At 42.7% G+C, this 21,254-nt stretch overlaps 2 protein-coding genes across 2 annotated transcripts in view; both read left to right on the top strand.

Moving 5' to 3' along the window:
* LOC120992102 (oocyte zinc finger protein XlCOF6-like) overlaps positions 1-21,254 on the top strand; it is a 770,548-nt gene that overhangs the window by 513,220 nt on the left and 236,074 nt on the right. The window lies entirely within an intron of this gene.
* Positions 4,548-5,483, top strand: LOC120992129 (gastrula zinc finger protein XlCGF66.1-like). The gene is made up of 4 exons (XM_040420904.1): positions 4,548-4,665; positions 4,795-4,974; positions 5,058-5,181; positions 5,265-5,483. Exons 1-4 carry the CDS (start codon positions 4,588-4,590, stop codon positions 5,411-5,413), a joined length of 531 nt encoding a protein of 176 aa, XP_040276838.1. The 5' UTR covers positions 4,548-4,587; the 3' UTR covers positions 5,414-5,483.

The following is a 21,254-nucleotide window of genomic DNA, read 5'->3' as shown; positions in this document are numbered from 1 at the left end:
ACGGCTATCTATCGTTGATGAAAGGAGGAGACATAGGCGGTGCTGGGCTCCTTCACAGGCGGGCGTGGCTGGGCACAAGGAAGGTTAGTCACCTGAGGTAGGCGGATCGAATGAAAGGGAGGGCGGCGATTTCAGCTCAGAAGGCTACGCTGGGCACCTAAACGAGATGGCTGCAGCCGGGCACCTTTCACCATGAGACGTCCCCTTGGACACATTTTGAAGTGATTGACAGGTGATATAAACCTCTTTTTTATGAATATAGAGCCACAGGGGCATTTGATAAACTCACTTTAGGATTCAGTGTTTTACAAGGGACATTGCCATATGTTTAGCTTATAGGGCTCATTTCTGATGACAGAATCCCTTTAAGGCCATCTGTCCACCAGCTGAAGCTCCACAGAAGATGGATGTTGCAACAGGACAATGACCTAAAGCATAGAAGTAAATCAACAATCGAATGGTTTAAACAGAAGAAAATACGCCTTCTGGAGTGGCCCAGTCAGAGTCCTCACCTCAACCCGATTGAGATGCTGTGGCATGACCTCAAGAAAGCGATTCACACCAGACACCCCAAGAATATTGCTGAACTGAAACAGTTCTGTAAAGAGGAATGGTCAAGAATTACTCCTGAACGTTGTGCACGTCTGATCTGCAACTACAGGAAACATTTGGTTGAAGTTATTGCTGCCAAAACATACTTTTTCCACCTGCACTGTGATCGTTTACATTGTGTGTTCAATAAAAACATGGCAACAATTAATTATTTGTGTGTTAGGGCTCTTTCACACTTCCGTTGTTGTGTTCCGTCATAGAGTTCCGTCATCGGGGCTCTATGCCGGAAGAATCCTGATCAGGATTATCCCCATACATTCTGAATGGAGAGAAATCCGTTCAGGATGCATCAGGATGTCTTCAATTCCGGAACGGAACGTTTTTTGGCCAGAGAAAATACCGCAGCATGCTGCGCTTTTTGCTCCGGTCAAAAATCCTGAACACTTGCCGCAAGTCCGGATTCGGAATTAATGCCCATTGAAAGGCAATTGAAAGGCAATGGGACACTAGCGATCTGCTAGTGTCTGCACTACATACCAGTGCTCTTGAATCCCCTTTGTCTGCTGCCGTTAAGCTTAAAAACATACTTTTATTGATATGCAAATGAGCGTCTAGGTGCTATGGGGGCGTCTTTTCAGCACCTAGAGGCTCCGTCTACTCACTATTTCTGCCGCCCAACGCATCCCTCCAGCCCGCCCCTCTTGATTGACAGCCAACCTCGCTCCATCTCGAAGTCCAGCACCTGCGCCGTGCGCTTCTGTATTCGGCGCAGGCGCAGTGACTGTCGGACCGCTCCCTGCGCCGGCATCTTCACTGCGGTCCGACAGTCACTGCGCCGAATACAGAAGCGCACGGCGCAGGTGCTGGAATTCGAGATGGAGCAAGGTTGGCTGTCAATCAAGAGGAGCGGGAAGGGTTGGAGGGACGCGGTGGGCGGCAGAAATAGTGAGTAGACGGAGCCTCTAGGTGCTGAAAAAACGCCCCCATAGCACCTAGGGGCTCATTTGCATATCAATAAAAGTATGTTTTTAAGCTTAACGGCAGCAGACAAAGGGGATTCAAGAGCACTGTTATGTAGTGCAGACACTAGCAGATCGCTAGTGTCAGTTAGCAAAAAATCTCAAACTCTGGTGGTAGAATCCCTTTAATCTGAACATTAAATAATCCCACTGAATTTGGCGAGTATTTCTGCTAAATAATTATCAGATATGTCAAATGGTTTTGTCTCTAATTCAAATATTACATTTCCATTATTCTCTATGGGCATTCCATTCTGTCATTCCTTTTAGTAGATCCCCTATAAAGCATTAAGCTAAACCCACACCTACATCTCACCAGCAGTTTCCCCCTTTACTATAATGTTAATGCCGCCATCTGGTGCACACAGAGTATAACGGTTGAGGTGTTTTCCGTCGCTGATTTAAAAAATTCTTGACATTACTTCTTGGAAACAGATTTGATTGTGAATTTCATAGAGGTCAATGCGGAAGCAAAGAAACTAAAATCTCCTGTAAAACCTGCAGCGACTTACAGATCTGCCACCACAATCCACCTGTTTCCTGACACTGATTTTGCAGTGTGAACACGGCCTCAGGCGGCGCACACATCTCTGTCACCTCACGTCACATTATCAAGAAGAATCTCCTCAGACAGCATAGCCTGACTCCGCCCACACATGGTCACATGGTCATGACATCACCAAAGGTCCTTTCACTCACTAGGCTTCAGCATCTACAGATAAATACCTGGTCATGTGATTCCTGACTCCTCCCACACATGACTGTGACATCATCACAGGTCCTGTAAGCACAGAACAACCTCAGGGCTGCTCTGCAGGAGGAGGTAAGTGTCTGCTCACAGTCATGTAAGGATTGGGGTACAAGGTGATGGAGGGGATCGCCCGGAGGTCAGTATCGCACTTTTCCAGTCCACATATAATTTGTTCGCTTTTTCACCATACATTACATTGGACCGTGAATGCCGCCACGGAGAAGAACAACTCATTTTGTGAAAAACAATCCTCTGTATGGCTGCGCTGATGGAAAATAAAAACATTATAGCTCTTGGAAGGCAGGAGGGAAAAAATGAGAATTGTCTGTGATAGGAAGGGGTTAAATATCATGAGAACATTTTTTATGGTCCAGCACTACGATGATGACACCAGGTAGACATGTCCATTTTTATTACACGCTTTTGCAAAATGATTGAAATGTATTAAAAAAAAATTTAAAGTGTTTTCTGAGGTATTTTTACTGATGAACTATCCTCAGGATCGGTCATCCACAGAGATGGGCAAAGTCATTGAACCCTTTAGATGCTGCATTCATCGCTGATCGCGGCATCTGAGATTAATATTACGCCTTTCAGACCTTATCCATTTGAGTGCAAAGAGGCCATCCTGCTTCAAGATCCAGCGCGAAATCTAGCATTGTGCGTGGTGATGTCCTCACGCTAGCCGGCTTTGTGATGTCATATTTCACTGCAAAGGAACTTCATGCAAGATGGCCGTGGCGGCCTCTTTGCACTCAAAAGGATGAGGTATGATTTTATTTTATTTTTTTCCACCATTCCAGGGAAAATTGATTCATTACCACAAAGCACGAGGAAATTCGGTTTCGCTGCGAATTGAAGTTTTGCTGAAATTTATATCAAAGTTCACCTTAGATATTTCGATTCACTCAACACTAGTCATCAGTGTCTGAGCGGTGGGGGTCCAACACCCGGGACCCCCTACCGATCAGCTGTTTCTGAAGGCATCGGTGGCTCCTGTGAGTGATGTGGCCTTCTCCGTGCTCACCAAGGACAGCACCGTACATTGTATAGTGGACGTGCTTGGTATCGCGCTCAGTCCCATTCACTTCTATGGTGCTGACGAAAATACCTCGGCTAATTTTGGCGCGCAGCCTTGCATGCACGGTCTGCCCTTCTGCACTTTGCAGGCTCCATTCTAAGGATAGGTGCGGGTCCCAGATGGGAATACCCCTTTTATTAAAATGTATTTAACGAGTTTTCCTATCCCAGAAGGGAACCTCACAATGCCGTCTTATTGTTTGGCTTACGCAGCAATAGACCTACAGGCAGTCTGTTAGGCCGGGCCTTTCTTAGAGGGGTTATCCAATTTCAACATGTGTGGCATATAGCTAGAAGGTGCCATAAGTGTCGGGCGCAGGCTCCTATGTCTGGAATTTGCTCCCTTCTCAAGAACTTGGGCCTCAAAGTAAAGGATTGTGCACCGTGTATGCGCAGCTTTTTCTCGATTCATTGTTAGACGACTTTCTGAAAATATCCAAGCTAGTGCTGTCAGCTCATTTCAGAAGTCCTATAGTAGTGAATGAAGAGCGCATGGCGCATGTGCGGCCACCACTCCATTCGCCACTGTGGGACTGTTGAAAATAGCTGCTATTTTTAGAACTCGCATAGCGGTCATTGGAGGGTGGCCGCACATGCACAGCTGCTCTGTTCTGGAGATGGGTGCGTGTCCCAGAGGTGGGTCCCACAACTGTCTGACACTGATGGCGTATCCTGGCGATAATATAATATATTAATATTAAGGCCTTTCAGACATGGCCTGATCCCATCAGAATTAAACTTTCCAATATCTGTGCCACATCACGGGGCTGCCTTCCCGCAGGAGGACTTACACCCAAAACAAGGAGGGAGGACACTGCTACCGCTCGAAACCATCATACTCTGCTTTCACCTTCTACTAAGTATCCCAAGTGTCAGGAAACAACTGGATCAGGTATAGGTGAAGGGCTTTTTATTACTACCTTCCATGTTGTTTGCTGTCCCTGGGAGGTGAGGAAACCCTCCTGTCCTTGCTGATGTGGAGGTGCAAGGAAGAGAGAAGCTACAACATCTACACTGTAATATCTCCTCAGATGTTCCCCCTGATTAACTAATTCATGTATTTTTACATGGGGTTATGTCTCTTTTTTTACATTGTTTCTTCTTCTTTCCATTTAGGTTCCTGCAATATAGAAACATTTCAGTTAATATCTTCCACTGAACAGAATTTTTCCTGATTGACCCATCATGGATAGGGACAGAGACAAGATGGCAGAGAGGATATTAAATCTCACCCTAGAGATACTCTTCCAACTTACTGGAGAGGTGAGAGATTCTGATGATGTCACATTACATCATTCTTATCTATGGTAATAACAGATGATATGACTGTAAAGGTGATAGACTCTGGAAATGTCAGTAGTGATATGTATTATTGTATCTCCCCATATCCAGGATTACACAGTGGTGAAGAAGACCTCTAGTGAGCGCTGTCAGGGTCATGTATCTGAAGGATGGGGAAGAACCCTGAGCCCAATCACGGGGCCTCCACCTCACTCCCTGATACATGAGGAGATCAATGAACAGAAGATCCTAGAACTCATCCATAAGATGATTGAGCTGCTGACTGGAGAGGTGACGCTGCTGGGAATGCTGGGACATTATACAGTAACAGCACTGGAGGGGTCTGGGTGATGACTGTATCATTGTGTTGTCAGGTTCCTATAAGGTGTCAGGATGTCACTGTCTATTTCTCCATGGAGGAGTGGGAGTATGTAGAAGGACACAAGGATCTGTACAAAGACGTCCTGATGGAGAAGCACCAGCCCCTCACATCACCAGGTAATAGACAGGACTAAATACACCCATCCTTTAATTATCTGTATGTAAAAAATGAATTCAGTCACTGTATGTGTCTCCTACAGGAAGATCCAGTAAGAGAAGAACACCAGAGAGATGTCCCAGTCCTCTTCTTCCACAGGCTCATCAGGTAGATATTCTTCTATGGTCTGTAGAAGGCTGTGAAGTCCTTGTGTTCAGTCTTGTTTTATCCCATATTATTGTACGTGTGTAATAAAATATCGTGAGATGATGGGATTGAAGATGCCTGGAACCGCTTTAAATGTTCTGGTTACGGATACTGGCAGCAGGAATAAGAAACCAACTGGATTTATTTCTATCTTTTCCTTCCTTTTTCCTGAGACAAACATCACTGAAGACCAACTTTCTCCACTGAATCAATTTGATCAACGTCTAGCCATTCCAAAAACATATGAGGTTCTTGTCATTGAGCCATCATCTAATATCTATGTTCTGCTATAGGAGATCTACAGCCATAAGATAAATAGTGCTGTCATGTTATTTTTGTTTGTCTTAATAATTAATCATCCTCTCAAATCTTTTTTTTAAATTTATTAACTTATTTGTATGATTGATTGTGATAATAATATTGTTTGTTTTGCAGATTTTGAATGTGGATAAAGATCTGAATAATATAAATTCTACATATACATATGTGAGGGGTAATGCCCAGTGTAAGGAAGAAATTTCTACAGAGACATATATCAGGGGTGATGACCAGTGTAAGGAAGAGATTCCTACAGATAACCACCCAGGTGAGTAGAAACAAATAAACAGAGCAGCAAAATACATATTAAATATGTATAAAAATATGAGACTTTTACAGGTGAAAACACATGCAGTTAAAGTAAAATACACCTCTGTGAAGAAGGCCGATTTATTTATCTGCTGTCAGTACTGATGAGGGAAAAGCATTTGCTTAATTTTGGAACTATTTGGTCTTATTAGACTTGGTAGGTGAGGAAAGACCCCACCACAACCTTTCTATAAATGTGCTTAACAGTTATTTCTATGGTTTATTACTGTGCCTTTCAATTGGCGGCTATTATCTGCCTCAGTGCTCTATAATAAGTTTGTTTTATTGTAATGTGCATCCATTCAGTAGAGCCTGAGATCTTTATGACTTATGTCCACTGCTATCCTGCCACCTAGTGTCCAGGCTGTGTGTAGTTATGGCATTATGTATATACAGCAGGATGTTTGGTCACGTGACCCTTCGGTGAAGGTTCATGAGACAGAAGAGAACATGGCCTTATGAAGATGTTGGCTTGAACACAGAAGTGAAAAACTGCAAGAGAACAGTCTGGTGGCCTAACACCATGATCTACTGGTCCTTGTTGTGAGGTCTATTGTTAGATTGTGATCTGTTTTCCCATCACTGTCTTAAAAGGAATCAGAAAATGACCTATTTAGAGTTGAGCAAATCGAATCTGTAGTAATTAGATTTTTTATGGGTATCACAAAAATTCATCTGCCAAATGAGTCTGAAGATTTGACTTGTTTCGGACGAATCATGTAAAAACGGAACCCAGCGCCATTTTACTGTGAGTGTTAGTGGGGAAAAGCATGGGGGAGGAAGAAGATCGAGGATGATATGACACTGGGAGGAAGTGGGGGTGGGTTGTCCTATTTGGCTCAGAGGCTGGCAGATAGCCTGGATCAGCCAATTAGTGAGCAGGGGGGCAGGCAGCTACTTATGCTGAGATAGAGGAATCAACATTTTCTCTTCACCTTGTGACCTGGAAGGGTGTTATGTGGCAGTGTCTGACAAAAAGATATTACAGACACAAGCCACTAAAGTACACTGAGCAAGTGCCCTTTTTTCTTCTAAAAACCATTTCACTGCATTAAACCTGTGTTATTAAACGTATTGTATTATAGCAAAAGCATTACATGGCAATAACTCCATTTTTATACCCGTGTTATTAAACACGTGGTTCAAAGACATTGTACCTCAAATATGGCATTATTATATCTGTGTTAGTGAACGCATTACTGCAAGAGAACTTGTAGTTCAAACACATTACTTCAGAACACTGAGCTGAAGAGCTGCCTCATCCTCCTCTCTGCTCTGTGGGAATGGAAATGATGAGGAGACATGAAGTACAGAGAGGAGGGTGGGGGTAATGAGCAGCAGCACTTGTATGCAGTCTCCATTACCACAGCTCCATATCACCACAGTCTGTCCTGTCCATCCTCTCTGTACTTCATGTTTCCTCTGAACTAAATTCCCCAGAGATTCAGCTAAAGTTCTTATCAGCTGTATTCAGTAGAGCAGAGCAGAGAGGAGGATGAGGGAGCTGTTTACCTCAGTGTTGTGAAGTAACTTGTCCTCCTGTGTGATTAGGACAGGTTCTATGTGTACTGGTAGGACAGCGGCCATTTTGTTTTTCCTGATGATTGCTCCCCTGACAAAACGAGCCATAATAAATAATGAAAGATATTGGGAAATATATTTATTATGAAGTAATATTTAAGTATTTTCATTTTCTTAATTCCCGGACAACCCCTTTTAAAGAGAGAAGACTTGAAATTTTGCTAGCACATTATAATAATCTGTGTACCATACCTATGACTTTTCATTTATAGGAAACCTATGACTTTTCATTTATAGGCCTCATAATAAATGTTTAGAAAATGGAATTGTGGATAGTGGATTCAGAGAGTCAGAATGTGGGTAGTAGCAGCACCAGCCATCTGGCCAGTAGTAGTAGTAGGCTACAGTTCTCCCTTGCTTCTGATAGGCGCCATATTATTATTGAGGACAAAGAGGATGAGATTGTGGGCTGTATGTCTCAGTCACAGCCAGATGATGTGGATGTCACATCTCAGTTTGACACTGTGCATTGGAGCCAGGCGTCACCACATTTTTCCTTCTCCTCCTCCTCCTCCTCCTTGCAACCTCTTAGAAGCCATTCAGTTGCATGATCTCTGTCTGCACTGGCCACTCCTAGTGGAGTGCCTTAATTTTTTCTAAGAAGATACAACAAAACCCCATGTGCTATGGAAGATACTCAAGATAGTGTCTGAACAGTCAGCATTTGGACTGCCATGAGGAGATTGTTCAATTGGAGGTGGGGGATGCCACGCATAGCTGTGGTGATAGTAGTGGCACTTGTAACAACAGTGGTGGTGGTAGGGGCAATGATAGCTACAGTGGCTCTTGGGGCAAATACAAAGCAGGGAATGGGGAAGGAAGGAAAGAATGCCACAATGACATATCGCAGTCTAATTAAAGCGACGTGAAGGGTGAGAATGATGATTGTGTGATGGACAGGACCTGGGGGTTTGATCAGGGTCCTGAGAAGAAGGGTGGTGGCAGCAGTTAAGAGCAGAGGCAACGCATAGCCAGAACCTCCCAAAAATGCAGGGTGAAGATCTGCTTCTATTATGGTCAACTCAGAAATTGCTGATGCCACTGATACTGTGGGTGTCAGATCAAAATTTGCCAGACCAAAGCAAAGATTGGCTGCTGCTAGCACTGTGTGAGTCTCATCTGACAGTTTTTCTTCACCGTTCTGGTAGAGAAAAGCTTTACTGCATGCTAGATCTGTATAGAATAGGCACTACGGCTCTATGGCAGCACATGAGGTCGCCACCAGCTAGTGCAACAAGAGTGTCCTCCCTCTCCCGATAATGGAATGTGTGGCCACAAGAAAACTCTACACTCCCAGCGATTCACTGGTGCACAAGCTTAAATCCGTGGCCAAGTTACTGGTGGTGCTGTCGCTGCCATACCACTTAATGGATTTTTTATGCCGTTAGGGAGCTGATGGCATGTGCTCAGCCTCTCTGGAAGATACGTAGTTAACTTTATTTCTCAAAAAAAGGCAATCGCTTCCTTGTACTGTCGTGGCGAAGAACTTGGGTTGCTCCTTGTAATTCTTGCTGTGCGGCAAGGTTCAAACCTCTGTGGACACCTGGAGCAGCTGTTATGGGCAGGGACAGTACAAATCTTTCATGGCTCAATTGGTTAAAGTTTTTCTGCACAAGGCAGCAGAAGAACAGCTTCTGCATTTTGTTGGCTGTAACTGTTGGGGACCCACCTGTAGAAAGTCCCAGGGAGGAGGAGTTAGGGTATGAAGAGCTGCCTTTGGAGGAGGAGGAGTTGCTTGTGCAGGGGAACAAGGTTGACAATGATGACAACTGTAGCCATGATGACCAAACATCTCACTGGGGGGGCAGAGCCAGAAAGAACTGGGTTATTAGGCTGGTTGGCAAGAATAGCAAGCTGTATGCCTGCTTCTTTATGTAATGACAGGCATATCCTTCCCATCAAACAATCTGATGGTTACTGCAGTGATAGCTATGCTTTTAGACCTTTGTGATCAAAGCAAAATGAGGTAATGTTTTCCTGTTGCCTAAAGAGAGGTCAAATTGCTTTATTACCAGGATATGTGTATGCAGCTTTCTTTCATTGAGCAGATGCCTACTACCCATGTATCTGACCAAGAGGTCCCTTTACACCCCCTTCCCCCACAGAGGCATCCACCTCCAACCGTCTCGACTACCACAAACGGGAGACCCTGCAGCAAGTGGTTCAGTATTATCAACATGATGGAGCAGTTTTTTTCATGTGCCACATCAGGCTGGTGCAAATCAGCAAAAAGAGACATACCGTTTGAATACCCCGACTCAGGCCTTTCTCCAGCATCCCTGACCCCATGAACTTATGGGCAGGCAGAGTGGAACAGTGGCTGGAACTGGCCTAGTTTGCTCTCTGTACTGTGATGCCCAGAATCTAGTTTCATCTAGGAGGAGTTTCAGCACATCAAGACACCCAAACAAAGTTGTCAGATGCCTGTATACAAAACATCACTTTTGTCAGATTGAATAAGGCATGGATCTATGAGGATTGTCACATCTTCAACTGAGATCATTTAATAGATCTGCCCTTGCTAACGGTGCCACCATCATGCCAATTCCACTGGCTGCCTACCATTATTCTCAGTAAAGTATGGCTGCTGCCATCAAAACTGCTAATCCCCCTACTGCCACTTCCATGACCACTACTGCCATTACCATTACTGGTACACATCTACACACACATCTACTGCCTTGTCTGTTCCATGCTGTGCTGCTACCAAAGGAGATAGACAAGGCGGCAGATCATAATGAGGTTGTTATTATGGGGTACTACAACTACCCAGATATAGACTGGTAAGCTGAAACTTGTATATCTCATAAAGGAAACAGGTTCTTGGCAATAACCAAAGACAATTACCTTTCCCAACTGGTTCAGGACCCGACTAGAGGGACAGCCGTACTGGACATAGTATTAACCAATAGACGTGACAGAACAACAGATGCACAGGTTGGGGGACACCTGGGTAATAGTGACCATAAAGTAATAACCTACCAATTATCATTTAAAAGAGCGTTTATTCAGGGAGGAACAAAAATACCAATCTTCAAAAAAAGCTAAATTTAGCCAACTAAGAGAGGCCATAGGCCTAACTAACTTGGACAAAGTCCTCAAAAATAAAAATACAGCCACAAAATTGGATATTTTGAAAAGCATCCTAAACTCTAATTGTGAGAAGTACATACCTTATGGGAATAAAAGGTTAAGGAACAGGAAGAAATCAATGTGGCTAAATAGAACTGTAAAGAAAGCAATAAATGACAAAAAGAAAGCATTTAAATCACTAAAACAGGAGGGTAGCGAGGAAGCACTAAAATACTTTAAGGAAAAAAATAGAATATGTAAAAAACAAATAAAAGCATCCAAACTAGAGACCGAGAGATTAATTGCCAAAGGGAGCAAAACTAACCCTAAAATGTTCTTCAATTGTATAAATGGTAAAAAGTATAAATCTGAAGGTGTCTGCCCTTTATAAGGGTGGAGTTGCAGAGAGCGATGAGGAGAAAGAAATGCTATTTAATATTTTTTACTCCCCTGTATTTACTGAAGAAAATTTAACTGTCAGAAGAAATGCATAATGTAAAAGTAAATTCCCCATTAAAAGTGCCCTGTCTGACCCAAGAAGAAGTACAGCGGCGTCTTCAAAAGATTAAAATAGACAAATCGCCAGGACCACATGGCATACACCCCGGTATCCTAGAAGAATTAAGTAATGTCATTGCCAGATCCTTATTTCTGATATTTAAGGACTCTATAATGACAGGGAGTGTTCCACAGGGCTGGCGCATAGCAAATGTGGCGCCAATATTCAAAAAGGGTCCAAAAACAGAGCCCGGAAACTATAGGCCGGTAAGTTTAACATCTGTCGTGGGTAAACTGTTTGAAGGTTTTCTAAGAGATGCTATCTTGGAATACCTCAATGAAAATAAGCAAAACACGCCATATCAGCATGGCTTAATGAGGGATCAGTCATGTCAAACTAATTTAATCAGTTTCTATGAGGAGGTAAGTTCTAGACTTGACAGCGGTCAATCAATGAATGTCGTATATCTGGACTTCTCCAAAGCATTTGACACTGTACCACATAAAAGGTTAGTATATAAAATGAGAATACTTGGACTGGGAGAAAATGACTGGGTAAGTAACTGGCTCAGTGATAGAAAACAAACGGTGGTTATTAATAGTACACACTCAGATTGGGTCACTGTCACTAGTGGAGTACCTCAGGGGTCAGTATTGGGCCCTATTCTCTGCAATATATTTATTAATGATCTTGTAGAAGGCTTGCACAGTAAACATACATTTTTGCAGATGACACGAAACTGTGTAAAGTAATTGACACGGAAGAGGACAGTATACTACTACAGAGGGATCTGGATAGATTGGAGGCTTGGGCAGAGAAGTGGCAGATGAGGTTTAACACTGACAAATGTAAGGTTATGCACATAGGAAGGAATAATGCAAATCACCCGTACATACTCAATCGTAAAACACTGGGTAACACTGACATGGAAAAGGACCTAGGAATCTTAGTGAACAGCGAACTAAGCTGTAAAAACCAGTGTCAGGCAGCTGCTGCCAAGGCCAATAAGATAATGGGTTGCATCAAAAGGGGCATAGATGCCCGTGATGAGAACATAGTCTTGTCACTTTACAAATCACTAGTCAGACCACACATGGAGTACTGTGTACAGTTCTGGGCTCCTGTGAACAAGGCAGACATAGCAGAGCTGGAGAGGGTTCAGAGGAGGGCAACTAAAGTAATAACTGGAATGGGGCAACTACAGTACCCTGAAAGATTATCAAAATTAGCGTTATTTACTTTAGAAAAAAGACAACTGAGGGGAGATCTAATTACTATGTATCAGGGGTCAGTACAGATATCTCTCCCATCATCTATTTATCCCCAGGACTGTGACAAGGGGACATCCTCTACGTCTGGAGGAAAGAAGGTTTGTACACAAACATAGAAAAGGATTCTTTGCGGTAAGAGCAGTGAGACTATGGAGCTCTCTGCCTGAGGAGGTGGTGATGGTGAGTTCACTAAAAGAGTTCAAGAGGTGCATGGATGTATTTCTGGAGTGTAATAATATTATAGGCTATAGTTATTAGAGATGGGTTGTTGATCCAGGGAGTTATTCTGATTGGAGTCGGGAAGGATTTCCCCCCCCCCCCCTTTAAGTGGGGAAAATTGGCTTCTACCTCACAGGGTTTTATCTTTTTTTGCCTTCCTCTGGATCAACTTGCAGGATAACAGGCCGAACTGGATCGACAAATGTCTTTTTTCGGCCTTATATACTATGTTACTATGTAGGTGCTGACTAGACAGCAAGAATATTGCATAGGTGTGCCTTAGACTGCCCACAATAAAAGGACACTTTGAAAAGTGCACAGTTTTGCCTTACTGGGAAGGGGGGGGGGGGGTCAGAAAACCAGTCAGTATCTGGTGTGGCCACCATTTGCCTCACGCAGTGCAACACATCTCCGTTGCATAGAGTTGATCAGGTTGTTGATTGTGGCCTGTGAAATGTTGGTCCACTCCTCTTCAATAGCTGTGCGAAGTTGCAGAATATTGCAGGAACTGGAACACTCTGTCGTATATGCCGATCCAGAGCATCCCAAACATGCTCAATGGGTGACATGTCCGGTGAGTATGCTGGCCATGCAAGAACTGGGATGTTTTCAACTTCCAGGAATTGTGTACAGATTCTTACAATATGGGGCCGTGCATTATCATGCTGCAACATGAGGTGATGGTCGTGGATGAATGGCACAACAATGGGCCTCAGGATCTCGTCAGGGAATCTCTGTGCATTCAAAATGCCATCAATAAAATGCACCTGTGTTTGTTGTCCATAACATACGCCTGCCCATACCATAACCCCACCGCCACCATGGGCCACTCGATCCACAATGTTGACATCAGCAAATCGCTCACCCACACGACGCCACACACGCTCTGTCATCTGCCCTGAACAGTGAAAAACGGGACTCGTCCATGTACAGAACGCCTCTCCAACGTGCCAGATGTCATCGATTGTGAGCTTTTGCCCACTCAAGTCGGTTTTGACGATGAACTGCAGTCAGGTCCAGACCCCGATGAGGACGACGAGCAAGCAGATGAGCTTCCCTGAGACGGTTTCTGACAGTTTGTGCAGAAATTCTTTGGTTATGCAAACCGATTGTTGCTGCAGCTGTCAGGGTGGCTGGTCTCAGATGATCATGGAGGTGAACATGCTGGATGTGGAGGTCCTGGGCTGGTGTGGTTACACGTGGTCTGCGATTGTGAGGCTGTTTGGATGTACTGCCAAATTCTCTGAAACGGCTTTGGAGATGGCTTATGGTAGAGAAATGCATTCATTGCATGGGCAACAGCTCTGGTAGACATTCCTACAGTCACTATGCCAATTGCACGCACCCTCAAACGTTGCGACATCTGTGATATTGTGCTGTGTGATCAAACTGCACATTTCAGAGTGTACTTTTATTGTGTAAAGTGCAATATTCATGCTGTCTAATCAGCACCTTGATATGCCACACCTGTGAGGTGGGATGGATTATCTCGTCAAAGGAGAAATGCTCACTAACACAGATTTAGACAGATTTGTGAACAATATTTGAGAGTAATGGGTCTTTTGTGTATGTAGAAATGTTTCAGATCTTTGAGTTCAGCTCATGCAAAATGGGAGCAAAACCTAAAGTGTTGCGTTTATGTTTTTGTTCAGTGTATGTATAAATAAATATATATATTTAATATTAATAGCAACATAGAAAAGTTATTTTAAAAAAATTCACCAAAATATGTTAAACATAAAAATGTAATTTAAACAGATAATTTCCTGATGATCCATTACCTCTAAGCTGATTAGATAATTCCAAAAGTAAATTTTGCTCACAGCTACTAATATCCATCCCAAATTTCCCATACATATGCCCACTTGGCTTGGCCAAAGTGTATGTTTTCTGGAGGCGGCTTATCATGTACCTGCTAGTTTTTTCTACACATTTGTATGAAATTCTTAATATAAACATCCAGGGTCCTCTCTCCCTTTTTATATGTACAGCACCATGGAATAATTGGCACAATAAAAATTAATCTGTTTTCAAGGTTATAGTATTTAAAAATAATTCTGTTTTATTTTTGGCAGATGACTGTATCGGGAGCTCAGAGGGACATCTGATCTCTTCAGCTTTTAAAGCAAATAGTCATGGTCTCGAACAAGACACATATGAAGAGCATGCCACTATCTTGGCTATACCCTCAGCTCTAAACAGCCAAAATTGCTCTTTTAATCCCTTTAAACATCTTTTATCTTCTGGTTCATCACAAACTGTAAAGCAGAATCAACGTCACAAAAGGGGTATTAAAGATCAAAGAATGCACACAAGGAAGAAGACAATTTCATGCTTAGAATGTGGGAAATGTTTTACTTGGAAATCACAACTTGTTGAACATCAAAGAACTCACACAGGAGAGAAGCCATTTTCATGTTCAGAATGTGGGAAATGTTTTACACACACAACAACACTTGTTGAACATCAAAGAACTCACACGGGAGAGAAGCCATTTTCATGCCAAGAATGTGGGAAATGCTTTATAAGAAAATCACATCTTGTTGAACATCGGAGAATTCACACAGGGGAGATGCCGTTTTCATGTGAAGAATGTGGGAAATGTTTTACCCACAAAACAACACTTGTTGCACATCGAAGAATTCATACAGGGGTGAAGCCGTTTTCATGTTCAGAATGTGGGAAATGCTTCATAAGAAAATCACATCTTGTTGAACATCAGAGAATTCACACAGGGGTGAAGCCATTTTTATGTTCAGAATGTGGAAAATGTTTTGCACAGAAAGCAACACTTGTTGTACATCGAAGAACTCACACGGGAGATAAGCCATTTTCATGTCCAGAATGTGGGCAATGTTTTACTTGGAAACAACAACTTGATAAACATCAACAAACTCACACAGGGGAAAAGCCAATTTCATATTAAGAATATGGGAAATGTTTCTTAAGAAAAGCAAATCTTGTTGAAAATTCACAACGGGAAGACGCCATTTTATGTCCAGAATGTGGGAAATATTTAACTTTTAATTCACAAATTGTCGAACCTCAATGAACTCTCACAGGAGAGAAGCCATTTTAATACCAAAAATGTGGGAAATTGTATGTTGATAGATCAAACCTTGTTAGACACCAAAGAACTCACAGAAGGGGAAAAGCCATTTTTCATGCCAAGAATGTGGGGAATGTTTTACCCATAAATCAGTATGTTTTTGGCAGAATTAATTCAGAATTTACATAGAAGCAAAGCCATTTTCATGCACAGTAAGGGTCCAAAGGTCTAATTTAATTTCACATCATGGAACTCACATTGGAAAAACAGTTCATGTCCAGAATGTAGGAAATGTTTAACCAACAAATTATCAAGAAACTCACACAAGATAGTCAGTCATAATTACCAGTTCTCCCACCTTGATTTAACTGTATAAGCGGTGAGGGCTAACTTCCTATACCCTACTTAGTGATGGTGGGCACAGCAGTTGTGCTTGTGCCATCAGCACAATATATAGCCAGGATTGTAGCAAGCTCCATTCCTGGCAATTTAACTCATTTAGATGCCACAGTCAATATTAACAACTGCATGAGAGGCGGCTCGCTCTCACACTCAATCCTCTATTCCCTTGGGCAACACAATCATTGTGTGATTATGGTTACTATGATAGTGAGAGGACTAATGATGGCCTCCAGGTTTGTGAAGTACAGAAAAACAATTAGAGCTACCTGAGGGTTAAATAGGTCACCTGTCAGAATACTTACAGGGAGACATAATGGACTGCACTACATAAGTGGTGCAGTGTATTATGTAATCCATTAACTGACTGCACATTCAAGTTCTATTCTGAGCCTAATGACTATAGTACAGAAAAGTATATGATTTTAAAGGGGTTATCCAGGAAAAGATAGCTGCAATACCAAGCACTGCCACTATTTGATGCACAGCGCTGTCCTTAGATTGCTAGTGTGAGCCTGCATCGCTCACCAAAGCTTTAGTGAGCTCAGCGGCTCCCTGAAACAGCTGATCGGCAGGGGTGCTGGAATTTGGACCCCTGCTGATGTGATAGTGATGACCTATCCTGAGTATAAGTCATTAGGCTTGAGCGAATCGACCTTCGGATCATAGATGCTGCACTATCCGTACAGCATTAAAATGTATTGGCTCTGTAAAGCCAAAGTTTTTTTCACCCAAATTCGCTTAAGACTTCGTTAATCCCTACTGTATGCATATCTGTGTACTCAAAAACATTTTAAAATGCCAGCATCAAAGCTCCTTTATACAATCAGCAGGATTAAAAGAACAAGAAAGAGAATCCACTTTGATATTTTTCTCAGCCTGATGGAAATCCAGAATGAATCTGAAGCGTACGAAGAACAAAGGCCACCAAGATTTGCAAGGGTTGAGATACTGTACTGTATGTCGATAAGGTAAATTCCTGTAGCAAGTGTAAATAAGGACAGAATAACAAGCCATTTCCAGCAGAAGGTGTCATTCTTCCAAAGCCAACTTGATTGCAATCAACTCCCTGTTCCAATGGGGCCTTAGAGAAGAAACCACAAGAGGGCATCTTTCCACAGGAATTCTTTTGGAGTAAAAATGGCTCAATCTCCCACAGAGGATGGGTCCACCTCCTGAATGAGTGGCTTGGTTACCTCTGAATGATGAAGAATAGACTCAGAGGAGAAAACTTGCTTGAGGGACTAGAAAGCTTTTGTGTGTGTATGTGTATATGTGTGTGTATATATACAGTACAGACCAAAAGTTTGGACACACAAGTTTTCTTTATTTTCATGACTATGAAGGCATCAAAACTATGAATTAACACATGTGGAATTATATACAGTGGAGGAAATAATTATTTGACCCCTCACTGATTTTGTAAGTTTGTCCAATGACAAAGAAATGAAAAGTCTCAGAACAGTATCATTTCAATGGTAGGTTTATTGTAACAGTGGCAGATAGCACATCAAAAGAAAAATCGAAAAAATAACTTTAAATAAAAGATAGCAACTGATTTGCATTTCATTGAGTGAAATAAGTATTTGAACCCCTACCAACCATTAAGAGTTCTGGCTCCCACAGAGTGGTTAGACACTTCTACTCAATTAGTCACCCTCATTAAGGACACCTGTCTTAACTAGTCACCTGTATAAAAGACACCTGTCCACAGAATCAATCAATCAAGCAGACTCCAAACTCTCCAACATGGGAAAGACCAAAGAGCTGTCCAAGGATGTCAGAGACAAAATTGTAGACCTGCACAAGGCTGGAATGGGCTACAAAACCATTAGCAAGAAGCTGGGAGAGAAGGTGACAACTGTTGGTGCGATTGTTCGAAAATGGAAGGAGCACAAAATGACCATCAATCGACCTCGCTCTGGGGCTCCACGCAAGATCTCACCTCGTGGGGTGTCAATGGTTCTGAGAAAGGTGAAAAAGCATCCTAGAACTACACCGGAGGAGTTAGTTAATGACCTCAAATTAGCAGGGACCACAGTCACCAAGAAAACCATTGGAAACACATTACACCGCAATGGATTAAAATCCTGCAGGGCTCGCAAGGTCCCCCTGCTCAGGAAGGCACATGTGCAGGCCCGTCTGAAGTTTGCCAATGAACACCTGAATGATTCAGAGAGTGACTGGGAGAAGGTGCTGTGGTCTGATGAGACCAAAATAGAGCTCTTTGGCATTAACTCAACTCGCTGTGTTTGGAGGAAGAAAAATGCTGCCTATGACCCCCAAAACACCGTCCCCACCGTCAAGCATGGGGGTGTAAACATTTTGCTTTGGGGGTGTTTTTCTGCTAAGGGCACAGGACAACTTATTCGCATTAACGGGAAAATGGACGGAGCCATGTATCGTGAAATCCTGAGCGACAACCTCCTTCCCTCTGCCAGGAAACTGAAAATGGGTCGTGGATGGGTGTTCCAGCACGACAATGACCCAAAACATACAGCAAAGGCAACAAAGGAGTGGCTCAAGAAGAAGCACATTAAGGTCATGGAGTGGCCTAGTCAGTCTCCGGACCTTAATCCAATCGAAAACCTATGGAGGGAGCTCAAGCTCAGAGTTGCACAGAGACAGCCTCGAAACCTTAGGGATTTAGAGATGATCTGCAAAGAGGAGTGGACCAACATTCCTCCTAAAATGTGCGCAAACTTGGTCATCAATTACAAGAAACGTTTGACCTCTGTGCTTGCAAACAAGGGTTTTTCCACCAAGTATTAAGTCTTTTTTTGTTAGAGGGTTCAAATACTTATTTCACTCAATGAAATGCAAATCAGTTGCTATCTTTTATTTAAAGTTATTTTTTCGATTTTCCTTTTGATGTGCTATCTGCCACTGTTACAATAAACCTACCATTGAAATGATACTGTTCTGAGACTTTTCATTTCTTTGTCATTGGACAAACTTACAAAATCAGTGAGGGGTCAAATAATTATTTCCTCCACTGTACATAACAAACAAGTGTGAAACAACTGAAAATATGTCATATTCTAGGTTCTTCAAAGTAGCCACCTTTTGCTTTGATTACTGCTTTGCACACTCTTGGCATTCTCTTGATGAGCTTCAAGAGGTAGTCCCCTGAAATGATTTTCACTTCACAGGTGTGCCCTGTCAGGGTTAATAAGTGGGATTTCTTGCCTTATAAATGGGGTTGGGACAATACAAATTGAACGGGCAACCAGTGTCATTGAAAAGCCCCTCTCAGTCCACGACTATAACCTTCACATGGGAGGGGTGGACTTCAATGACCAGATGTTGGCTCCCTATATAGTTTTCCTATGCACCAGACGCTGGTATAAGAAGGTGTCTGTATATTTGATTCAATTGGCTGCATATAATTTTGTTCTCTACAGTAAGGCTGGGAGAACAGGATCCTTCCTCAAATTTCAGGAAGAGATCATCGAGAACCTCCTGTGTCCAGGAGGTTCCGTGGCCCCATCCACAAGTGTAGTGAGCCGTCTACATGAGCGATATTTCCCCAATGTCGTTGCTGGTACCTCAACCCAACCGTCACCCCGAAAAAGATGTTGTGTCTGTAGCAGGAGTGGAATAAGGCGTGACACCCGCTATTTCTGTTCTGACTGCCCTGACCACCCTGCCCTATGCTTAGGGGAGTGTTTCCGGAAGTACCACACACAGGTACACTTAGCATAGGGATTGCATCTCACAGGACAGGCACACAGGGCTATTAGGGCCCTTACACTCACAGCTGCTGCAAACCTCTCCTTTCACCTGGGATAAAGTGCATAATGTACTTCGCCACATCTTTGGGCGATTTGCGCTTTTCACATTGTCCCATGGGGAAGGAGAGGTTTGTCCTATAAAGGTAAAAAAATAAAAATAAATCACCGGTAAGCAAAAAAGTTAACGTTCTGTTCAAAAAGTTAAATAAAGTTTATATGTTCCGTTCAAATGTTATTATAAAGTTAATAAATTTATTGCGTTGCGGCCTGTTTTTTTCTTTTTTTTTTTTTTTTTACCTTCCAGGTGGACCAACCGATCGACTAGCTGCAGCACTGATGTGCATTCTGACAGAAGCATTGCGCTGCTGTCAGATTACACAAAAGTCGGTGTATGCGGCGCTGCAAGACGAGATTTCTCCTCTGCAGTAAAAGATACGTTTGCCGAGGCATATGAGCTGAGGGGGCGGCGGTGTTCATATACTTTGGCAAACACTTTGTATATAAAAAAAAAAAATAATAAAATCCCGGCAATGATTTATTCATTCACATCGATTGATGTGAATGGGGAAATCTGGTTTGCCAGGGCATACGGGCTAAGTGGGTTTGGATGTTGGGCGGAGCTCCTATGTCCTGGCAGACGCCTTTCCCCCTCCTTTTTTTTTTTTTGGCAGAGATTTTTTCATCCACATTGATCGATGCGAATGAAGAAATCTGTGCCGTTCATTTTTTCTTTCAGCCCAGAGGCTGAACGGGAAAAAAAAATCTCATTACCCGTATGCTCAATATAAGGAGAATAGCAGAAACTCCTAATGCTGGCCATACATGTAATGATTGCGGAGACCCTCAAACACCAGGGCAGTACAAACACCCCACAAATGACCCCATTTTGGAAAGAAGACACCCCAAGGTATTCACTGAGGGGCATATTGAGTCCATGAAAGATTAAAATTTTTGTCCCAAGTTAGCGTAAAGGGAGACTGTGAGAAAAAACAAAAAAAAAACAATTTCCGCTAACTTGTGCCAAAAAAAATATAATTTCTATGAACTCGCCATGCCCCTCATTGAATACCTTGGGGTGTCTTCTTTCCAAAATGGGGTCACATGTGGGGTATTTATACTGCCCTGGCATTTTAGGTGCCCTAAAGCGTGAGAAGAAGTCTGGGATCCAAATGTCTAAAAATGCCCTCCTAAAAGGAATTTGGGCCCCTTTGCGCATCTAGGCTGCAAAAAAGTGTCACACATGTGGTATCGCCATACTCAGGAGAAGTTGGGGAATGTGTTTTGGGGTGTCATTTTACATATACCCATGCTGGGTGAGATAAATATCTTGGTCAAATGCCAACTTTGTATAAAAAAAATGGGAAAAGTTGTCTTTTGCCGAGATATTTCTCTCACCCAGCATGGGTATACACTCACCTAAAGAATTATTAGGAAC

This window comes from Bufo bufo, chromosome 2, assembly GCF_905171765.1.
Source record: "Bufo bufo chromosome 2, aBufBuf1.1, whole genome shotgun sequence".
Lineage (NCBI taxonomy): Eukaryota > Metazoa > Chordata > Amphibia > Anura > Bufonidae > Bufo > Bufo bufo.
Note: the sequence above shows the minus strand (reverse complement) of the source record. Positions and strands in the feature narration are given on the sequence as shown.

Coding starts and splice junctions, on each gene's coding strand:
- LOC120992129 (XM_040420904.1), top strand. CDS start 4,588: ATGGATAGGGACAGAGACAAGATGGCAGAGAGGATATTAAATCTCACC. Junction 4,666..4,794: donor TCTTCCAACTTACTGGAGAG/GTGAGAGATTCT, acceptor CCCCATATCCAG/GATTACACAGTGGTGAAGAA. Junction 5,182..5,264: donor CCAGCCCCTCACATCACCAG/GTAATAGACAGG, acceptor TGTCTCCTACAG/GAAGATCCAGTAAGAGAAGA.